We start from the raw sequence: 11157 nt of genomic DNA, 5'->3' as shown, positions 1-11157 counted from the left end.
ACAATGGTAAATTAAAATTACCTTCCTTAATCGTAATATTCTGCAAGTGAAAAGAAGATTAGAAGCAAACAAAGAAATATCTGTTTTACACTTTTGAAAAATGAATAAATAAAAGTAGATAGATATTTATTTATGATTGTTTTTTGGCGAGTATAGTGCGCCCACACATGGCAGCTGTCGCCAGCCAATTTCCCTCCCAATCAAATACACCTCCCCCTTTTCTCTTCAATCTCCATTATTACATTACTATATAATCTTATGTCTTGTGTTATTAATTTTGTTAAATATTAACCTCCCTCCACCGTCTCCACTCTTTAAAATAACACCGCAAATAGCAACTCACTACTCTCTTCACTTCACTTCTCTTCTAACTTGCATTGCACAACCATGTCACCCCTACCTAATTTTATTCTCTTTTTTTCCATATTCCTATTCTTTTCACTTGCATTAACTGAACAATACGAAGATTTTCAAACCCTAAACACCAAATTCAACCCTCGAATTCCAATCCCACCACTCCGAACACTATCTTCATCAAAACGTTTTGAAGGAACTTCCGATGTAGTTAAACTCAAATACCACATGGGACCCGTTCTCTCTTCTCCGATTAACATCTACCTCATATGGTACGGTAAATGGGCTAGACCTGACAAACAACTCATCAAAGATTTTCTCCTTTCAATCTCCGATACCACCGCCCCTCATCCCTCCGTCTCCGACTGGTGGAAAACCGTTTCTCTTTACACCGACCAAACCGGCGCTAACATCTCTAGCACAATCTCAATCGCCGGAGAATATTCCGACCTACGCTATTCCAACGGAAAGCGCCTCACGCGACTTTCAATCCAGGACGTAATAGCAACGGCGGTGAGATCTAAACCGTTCCCGGTCGATCACCGGAAAGGAATCTACCTTGTTTTAACGGCGGAAGATGTTACGATGGACGAATTCTGCCGCGCGGTGTGCGGTTTCCACTATTTCACGTTTCCGTCGAAGGTAGGTTACACGCTTCCCTACGCTTGGGTGGGGAATTCAGGGAAACAGTGTGCGGAAGTTTGTGCGTATCCATTCGCCGTGCCAGCATACATGGGAGGAGGTGGACCGGGAAAACTGTCGCCGCCCAACGGCGACGTCGGAGTTGACGGAATGGTGAGCGTGATCGCTCACGAACTAGCGGAGCTGTCGTCGAATCCGTTGGTAAACGCGTGGTACGCAGGGGAAGATCCGACGGCACCGACGGAGATCGGTGATTTATGCGAGGGTTTGTACGGAACCGGTGGTGGAGGCGGTTACATTGGGGAAGTGATGAAGGATAAAGAAGGAAGAACGTTTAACCTTAATGGGCTTAGGAATAGAAAGTTTCTGGTCCAGTGGGTTTGGAGCCCAGTTTTGAATGCTTGTGCTGGTCCTAATGCTATTGATTTGAATTGACCATTCATTCATTCACATATTTCAGACACACGCTACTCATGCTTGTGCTGGCCCCTACTGTATCATATTCATAAATATTATGTAACGATGTTTTTTTTGTAATTTTATTTCCCTTACTTGAGGAAATTCATTAATATTATCGGTAGCTTTTTTTGTAAATTTCTGCACTTGCGTGTACATTGCTGTTTTTGTGTGTGTGTGTGTGCTGTCCCATCTATATGAGTTTTGCGATCCCTGCTTACACTAATTATATATGATGATGATGGTGATTGAAAATACTAGTAGGTACTTTAAATGATTTGGCTGTGATTAAAAATGGAAAATCGAATTCTACATGACAATTTTCCTTTTGGATAAAAGTGGTAAGTGTTTTTTCTATCGGATGCATTCTTATTAGATGGCGACTGAGCTGAGCAACCCGGAAAGTTGGTCAAGGGCATTAGAAGTGATGAAAAATATGATTGTATTTCCTATTTTGCCTATGTCTTAATTTGTCTTTAAATTAAATTATTTGCAACTTTTAGAATTCTTCACGTCTGAAAAGCTAACGGCAAATAGTACCGGATTCTATATAATATCTTCTTACATTCACTTAAAATTAAATCACTTTAATAATTTTTTTTTACATGTTCAACACTCAATTGAAAGTTTACAGTGCAATTTTCATTTTGGCTTTATGAAAACACTCTTTAGCATTTCGACATAACCTCATATCAAGAGACATGAGGTTGATGGTAGAATTGTTATTACGAAGATTGTATGTTTCAATATACTACTTTTTGCAAGATAATAATTTGTATTTTGTAAAGTTAATAAATAAATTTTTATAATTCGCAAAATTTTCCACAATTTTTAGGTTATTTATAGAGTTACGAGTAGATGACGTCACAATAACAATAATATGTAGTAAATTGGTAAGGTACTTATAGACATTCCAACACTCGAGTTTAAAAAGACATAAAAGGCAAGGCTGCTCCATTTTTTTTAATATGTTGATATACGTTTATATTTAGTTATTCTACCAATATATATTTAACTGTGTATGATGAGTGTCAATTTTACTTAAAAGTTATATAGATTTGAGACACTTATTGATTTAACTCAGTAACAAATATGTTGATTTGTCCCCAATTTTTATAATAGTTATGTAGATGTAATTATTTCATGAGAAAGTATCGAAAATTTCATCTAATCACTTGTTTTGCACCAAGTAGGAAAAGCTAGATAAAATCCGTTAATCCAGAATAAGCTAACTAAGCCAGTTCAAGGCAGAAGAATAGTGATTTATGGCATAACAAATTGACTAAGTCAATCATAGCTCACAAGCCAATTGAGATGGTTCGAAGTGGATCAAATTCCTTCAACACGCAGAAACCTTGGACTGGCTAAGCCAACCATAACTCGCTAACTGAATTTGTCACTTACTCATCTCCTTGCTTATGGTATAAAAGAAAAACTTAAAGTAAAAGGGGACTTTCATATTCAGTTTTTGCGGGAGAGAAACAAAGACAAAATAGAAAGAGTTAAGGGAGAAAAGCTTAGAACCATCGGAAGCCATCTCATTTTGATCATGTTGGCTATCATGAAAATGAGTAACTAATCTTTTATTTGTTATGATTGGATGTAATTAATTATACTCTCATGTATGTCTTTTGATATTTATATACATGTTCTAGTTAATTATCAATTTCAATAGTTTATCTTTGAGCTTATAGTTTGTTATAATTTGGCCTCTTATAATTTGATTATTGATTTAAAGTTTAATTGGAAAATACCATTTTAATCTAGATTTAAAATTGATGAACTCTAATAAGATTGTTATCTTCAAATTCACTTTTCTCATATTTTACTTCACTCAAAATCTTTATACCACAAACATTTCGCAATCAAAATAACATAAGATCTCAAATAAGTTTATTTGTAAAAAAAAAAAAAATAGCAGAAACAAGATAATAAAAAAAATTACCATTCAAATGCTAAATTTAACGTGTTTTATCAACAACGAAAATTATCAAGACAAAACTCAAATAAAATAAAAGTTGAGTTTCTTAAAAATAACTCAATAAAAGTTGAGTTTCTTGAAAATAACTCCAACTAGTCACTCTTATAAAATAAAAAAAATAAAAAAGTGGCCTCAAATATTGTCACTATTATAAACAAAATTTAACTACTTTTAGTTTATTTCATTATAATATTCATAATACACTCTTATTTTAATAAAAAGAATATTTAATGATAGTAGTTGACAGTGTTTGCCATCTAAAGAGACAATTTAACAAATTTAGATTATGTTTTATATGAAATCTAACAAACTAATTGCAATTAACTAATTTTCTTAACATTAGTGAAAGTAGTTATTTTTACTTATAATAGTGATCGAAAAGAGTAATTATTTATATTGAAAACATTACTACTCTATCAAGCAACACATCAATTATAGATAAATTTTATAATTTAAAATATTGGCGAATTCAACTTTTTAGATAATTATAAGTTTTTATTTCCTTTATTCTATTTCACTTTATATTTCATATAGAAAATTATTGTGGATTTCCTTATTTAGTAATTAAGTTTAATACATTGATTTTAAAAATATATTTTACTTTATTTTTAATGTTCGATCCCTCATAAAATTTATCATAACTTCGCTATTGATGAAGGGTGCAACTTCTGGTAAAAACTCTACAATTTAAAGTTTACGAATCAAAAGTTTCCTTTAAATTAATTATTACTATCTATCCACATTTCATTTTTCATTTCAAAAGTTCTTTTAAATTTATTATACATGTTACGAGGAAATAACCATTATAATAAAGTATAGATTATTAAATGCATTTCATGTTTTTATATAAAATCAAAATAATTAAATACACCTAATTATCATTTCTAATAAGTATAACAATTTGTATTTTTGCTTATACATGAATTTAGAGGGAGTACACGTTGTATCCATTAGTCGGTTGACTCTTTTGAAACCTTTTAATTCCTCTCGGCAAAAATGATAATTTGTTCTTCCTTTTTACTAAAAATAGTATTAATTCTTTTGAAAATGATATTGAAATAATACAACTCAAAGTTGCTAAAATAAAAATGTATAAATTTACAAATAGATTCATAATATTAAAGTTATTAAAGTGTCTGAAATATTCATATATCTAAAAATATAATATTAAGACGTCACAATTATTGATTAAATTTATAATTTATCAAAGTTGATATATCGATCTAAATTAAACACACACCGTGTATCAAAACGAGAAATTAAAACAACATCGCACCAAAATAACGAGCAAAAACAACATTGCACTAAAATAAATAATTCACAAAAAGAAACCAGACCAAAAAGTTAAATATATAAAAAAAATCATTTACTTAAAGAAATAAAAAATAATTTAGAAATATATATATATTTTAAAAAAAACACTAAACTACCTCTTTTAGATGAAAAAATGTTAAAGAAACAAAACGTAGGCCTATAAATTGGAGGCGGCTGCTATTTAAAAATGATAAGTTAATAAAAAAAATGTATTAATCAATTTACTTGTCTATGTAAACATTTTATATGTTTATTCATATATCAAATTAAACTCTACTTTAATATCACTATTATATTTTTCCTTAAATTATCTCCACAAATATATGTATTATGTATGTTTATATTAGATTTACATATAAATCTAAAAACATTTTACAATAATAAGGCAATATAAATTAAACACATTATAAAAAATTCATTATTAATTTTCTTTCGTTTAAATAAAGGTTCATTAGTTTATTATGTTATTATTCCATAAATTAAATTATACGATCGCGCATAATTTGATTTTTTATTATTATTATTATATCTTTTTAAAATTAATTAATATACTTTACATTGAAATTTATATATTAAAATATCCTATTTTTGTAGACATTCAAGAGGTCGTGATTTTTTTCTTTTAATAAGAAGTCACATATTCGGAATGCGACAATCTACTAAAAAAAATTAAAATTTATAGATGATCGTATCTGAGAAATACAAATTATCGATTGTTCACATATAAATTTCAATTTAAATTATGAATAAAATATGTGGTTATCTATGATCTCGAATTAAGTGTCTTTTATTGTAAATTTTTTTTATATAAAAATAAATTGTGTTCATAAGTGTTTTTAGTAAATTAATTAACAATTTAAAAACAATAAATTTTTATGTTAAAAAAATTACTTTTATATTTTAAAAATATTAAGAATCTATATGAGAGACATGATAAAAGACAAGATAAGAATAAATTATCATATTCTGTCTAAATTAAGTGTTTGATGAATCAACGTGATATGATAAGTTAATCAAAAACTCAATCATATCATGTCTCTCTAATGAAATTTTTATCCTGAATATAAGTTGGGTTATAAACCAATAAGATATGATAAGAACAATAATTTACTCAATTACGCTTATAAAATATAAATATACAAATGTAAATGTAACCAAATATAAATATAAAAATAATTAGTAGAATATGGTCTTAAACTTAATAATAAAATATTAATAATTAATTTAAAAACATTTATGATTTTATCACAAGAATAATTTTGTCTTTTTATATAATTTAATAAATTAATATTCAAAATTATAAAAATATAAAAATTAATTGAAATTTTGAAAGAAATATAATTTATTTACAATGATATTTCTGCCATTTACATACAATATATATCATATCTTTATTTATATTATAACAAATAAAAGATTTATCTAACTACTCATGATTTTTTTAAAATTTTAAATTATTTATTTATTAGTGTCAATTGATGATTTTATATATAAAATCATTTCATTAATTATTTAAATTTTTTATAATTAATTTATATTATTTAAAATATAATAAATTTGTTATAAAAACTAATATATAATTCTTCTAATAATTATTATTTAAATATAATATATATTATATTAATAATATATATAACATATACATAATAAAATAAAATATTATTATTATTATCTTATTTCATATTCATATCAAATTTCATATTCTTTATGCAAATTTTTATATAATATCATATCTCTATCCTCTCTTAAACATGAATCTATTAATTTTATGACAAATATATCTTCATTTGGTGTCTTATCTTTTTCATAAAAAAAAATATCTAGTTGGTCTTTGGTATTTGTCCTAGGCTCCAGTACTTTCTACCAACCAAATCAAGCACATGCCTGCCAGCATTGAACCTCGGCACCTAGCACATTTAACGGTCCCTTTTTACATCACATTTAATGGTCATATGCAAATAAATAGTACCAAGTCAAATAACGAAAAAGCAAATACTCCACTAATTATGTTATTAAGTTCAATAGCACTGTGCAGCTAAGCCTTTAACTCAACCCATGTCGACGAGAAGCTTTTTATTTTTTCTCAAGGATATAAAAAAAATGGAACTGTACTATAATTTTCTTTTGTTTTTTTATTTGACATTTTCAAAAATTAATGTAACATTAATTGTTTTATTAATAATATCTTTAATTTATTAAAGAAAGAAAGAAAAAGAGATAAATTGAGATAATAAGTTATTAAAAGTAGAGTCATTTAACAAATGTTTAAAGATATTTGTTACAAAACTAAAAAAGAAAATAAAAATAATATATTATATAAAAAATATCAAAATTTAAAATTTTAAGAAATAAATTTAATTAATAAATTCTTTAAAGACATTTATTTCGTGTTAATAATTCTAAAATACTTGTTAATAAACTAAAAGAAATGTATTACAAAAAATAACAATTCTATATAAATAAGAAAAATTTGTGATTATCTTAAAACCAACAACTAATAAAAATAAATGAATGAAATGATTTTATTCGGTAGACAGATAAATCAGTGAAAACAACATTCTAATAGAAGAATAAAAGCAATTCCCCCACTTGGCACATGGTAATCATCAATTGGTTATGTTTTGTTTGGCAGGTTTGCTTTTACTTTCGACATTATTTGATTTAATGGAATAGGTAGAAAATATAAAGATAAAATATTATTTTAATCTTTAAAAAGTGAAGTAAACTGTTATTTTAATGTCTAATTTAGTAAAAAAAATACATTAGTTTTTGACATTAAATTATATTTTTAAAATACTTTAATAATAATAAATTGATTTTTTGTTTTTAAAAAGGCAAATGGATGATGGTCATGGACTAAAAGAGGAAGAGCAAATTGAATTAATAGAAGTAAAAGGAAATGAAGAGAGAGTGAGAGACACCAAACTCCAAAACCAAAAGTATAATCTAACTGATTCATGATTCATGATTCATGATTCAGGCCCACTTTAATTGGAAACTTTATTGTATACAGCTAATCTTATGTCCCAGCTCCCAGCTTCTCCAAGGTACTCAATTTTACCCAAAGAGGGTGATTCAGACTCTCTTTGCTCAAAAATATAATTAGTTGAGCCATAATTTTATACTAGTGGATAATATTTCTTAAGTCAATTTCAGATTATACATTTCATATAAACTACAATATGAATTCAAATTTGGTATATCTTTCTTTATCCATATTAGTGTGTAAATTTCGTGATATAAATTTATATGAAAAAATGTTCGTTATTAAATAATTTTATTTTAATTATACGAATTTAAATATCATAAATTATTCACTTTAAATTAATTGTTTGAACTTGAAAAACAAACATTTAGTATGGAAATATCTTTTAGAGAAACATTTTTTTTATAATATATTTTTTTATGCTTTTGAGATGAAATTTAGGTAAGTTGTAACACATTGATAACAAAATTCACATAAAGTAGACTTGGTATATATTTTTCACAAAAAAGAGGAGTAATTTTATTTTTGTGTTGTTCATACTGTATCATCTTCACCTCTTTATCATTTTAATTTTTAATATAATGTTAATATTAATATTAATTACATTCTTTCCAGTCTTACTCACTCTTAAGGGTTTATTCCTTTTTCATTGGAATCAACATCTTGGTGACAAGTTCATTTCTTTATAAATTTTATTTTGGAGATGATGAATTTTACAGTCAATATTATTTGTTTTCTTTTATTGCTAAAATATATATTTATAGTTTAATTGATTGATCTAAGTATAAAATGTGTTTTAATAACTAATAAGAATCAGAAAAATTTACAATTCAAAAAAGAACGAGATGACTACTCTTATAAAAAATATACCCTAAAATTACAAAAACAGAACATAGTAACGAAGAATTGAATAAAACTTCAAATCAAGACACATAATAGGATTACTCTATTTTTGAAGTTGTAATAGAATCTCTTATATTTTGATTTTAACCACTACTAAAATTGAAGTTTGATACTATCCATCAATTGATTAAGATTAAACTCAATACGTTTGAAAATGGAGCTATTACATTACTTCCAAATTAAACTAATGAAAAGACCCTCAAATTGATTAGAGCACCAAGTACACCCATCCATATATTTCTAACTAAACACACATTTGTATGTCAGGAAAGCAACATCATAAATAAAAAAAGGGGTATTATAGATGGAGATTGGGTCAGGTAAGCAAACAAGGGCCAAAACTCAAAAGGTAAAAGCCCAACATAGGAGTTTTTCAAATTTATTTAGATCTCTTTATACTTATATAATTTCAAATACATTTTATATTGATTACTCTATTAACAGATTAATTTTAGTCGCTCTAAATCACATCACGTGGTATGTGTCGTTCTAAAGTGCAAAATATTATTTTTACAATTCGATTGGGTAATAATAGCATCTGTTTTGAGTTAAAAAAAATTGCAACTGTTTTAAAATATTGACTTTAAATTTTACCAACAAATATAAAGAATAAGTTGTGAGTAAAATAATACATTTCAAATTAAAGATTATAACTAGTCAAAATCTTATAATAACAAGTTGAGGGTAAAACGAAATTAGAAGCTCAATTTAAGAGGGATATAAGGATAAATAATTTGAATCATTTACAAGTTTTGTAAATAATATTTTATCCAGTCTTGTTTATAAGAAAAAACTCACATAATTTTTTTTGCCTCACATGTAAAAGTCACTAAATTCAACTATATTCAATACCATAGTTTCAAAAATACTCCATATTTGGTTCAACCTGTTGAATGCCATAAGTATGTCTAGGCCTGTATATTTATTTTTTTTACTAAAAAGCCATTGTGTTTTAGGAAAGAAAGTATAGTGATAAGAAAAACATAACTGTAATCATTTAAACAATACTTATAATGTATGGCTCATTATGAAATACATACACGCAGAATGTTTGTTTTGATCGCAAAAATCTGGAACTTATTATTCAATGCACTATTGCTGTATCACTATATTTGTGAGTTCAAAAAATTAATAAAATGATGACAATTTTTGCATGTATTCTACGTTTATATTTTTATCCCACATTTTATATAATTTTTTTATTTATTTAAGAAAAATATTTTTTTTACTCTACGATATTCAATTTAAGTTCCCGAAAACTTTAAAGAAAGTTTTCCAAAACACTTAAACTTTTGTACAAATGTATTTTAAAAAAATCGAACTTTGTGTATCGAATTTTTTTTTCAAATATTTTGATACACAAATGTGTTTTAGAAAATTTAAACTTTATGTATCAGAAAACTTAATATATTTTTGACATTTTTTCAAGTTTTTCAAAATACAAATGTCTTCAAAAATTCAAACTTTGTGTTCTAATTTTTTTTTGAAGTACTCCGAAACAGTACCAAAAACATAAAGTATATATGTTTTTTTATTTTTAAAAATGATAAAATTAAATTTTTAATAAAACAGAGGTAAGAGTATAAATTTAGGAGTATACACTAAAATTTTCTACATATATCATATACGAAAATAATTTGAAGGCTTAATTTAGAGGCCCAAATTTTTTAAAGCTTAAGACCTTAACCTCACTTGCTTTGGACTTTTGCCGGCCCTATTACAAATATATTAATTTATTTTTGTTTCATTCAATAATTATAGAATAGAAAAGAAAAATAACAATTTAATTATTATAGTTTCATTTAATCATTTTTGTAAATAAAAGGTTTACTTAATTACATAAAAGTTCATGATGATCAACAAAACATATTTACCTGTCATAAATAATTTTAATATGTTGATATGAAATACAAAAGAAAACAATTTTCTTTTAATAAGGGAAGTATATTAAATAAAAGGTGAAATACTAAGGACGGTTGAAACTATATTTGTAAACGTAAATAAATAGGTTGTTATCAAAAGTATACAGTTAATTTATTTAAAAATTCTGCTTTATATTTTAAAAACTGCAACAAATAGTATTATATCCGCATTACAAAATATGGTTGGAATACTCGAGAAATGGTTGGAATACTCGAGAAATAGTAAATTTTGTTTTGAAATATTTTTTATTCAATTTTTTGATTTTAAAAAATTAATTAATAATTATTTCAATCAAAATTCAAACTCGATTTATCTTATATTATTTTTCTTTAACTAAAATTTATTAATTATTTAAATCAAATTATTTTGAACTATCACTTGTGTGTTTACCTCTTCCGGTCTTTTATTTTTTATTTCGAAAAGTTGAGATAATTTTAACAGTCTACCAAGGACACTATGAATATTCCAATGTAGTGTAATTTATGTGATAAACAACAGCATTATAAACTCTTGGCGGTGTTTGTTTTGAAGTATTATATCATACTTTTAAATATTTATTTTTAAGAAAATTATTTTCCAGTGTAATTCATAATTACAA

At 25.9% G+C, this 11157-nt stretch overlaps 1 protein-coding gene across 1 annotated transcript; it reads left to right on the top strand.

The window, feature by feature from the left end:
- The first annotated feature begins 231 nt into the window (after positions 1 to 231).
- Positions 232 to 1590, top strand: LOC101515418 (protein EXORDIUM-like 5). The gene has a single exon (XM_004495347.4). The coding sequence runs from the start codon at positions 388 to 390 to the stop codon at positions 1429 to 1431; it is 1044 nt and encodes a 347-aa protein (XP_004495404.1). The 5' UTR covers positions 232 to 387; the 3' UTR covers positions 1432 to 1590.
- The last annotated feature ends 9567 nt before the right edge of the window (positions 1591 to 11157 follow it).

The sequence above is a fragment of the Cicer arietinum genome, chromosome 4 (assembly GCF_000331145.2).
Source record: "Cicer arietinum cultivar CDC Frontier isolate Library 1 chromosome 4, Cicar.CDCFrontier_v2.0, whole genome shotgun sequence".
Taxonomy (NCBI): Eukaryota; Viridiplantae; Streptophyta; class Magnoliopsida; order Fabales; family Fabaceae; genus Cicer; species Cicer arietinum.
The sequence above is the reverse complement of the archived record's forward strand: the minus strand, read 5'-3'. Positions and strand labels throughout refer to the sequence as shown.

What these genes read in the sequence shown, in the direction of transcription:
- LOC101515418 (XM_004495347.4), top strand. Translation starts at nt 388, where the DNA reads ATGTCACCCCTACCTAATTTTATTCTCTTTTTTTCCATATTCCTATTC.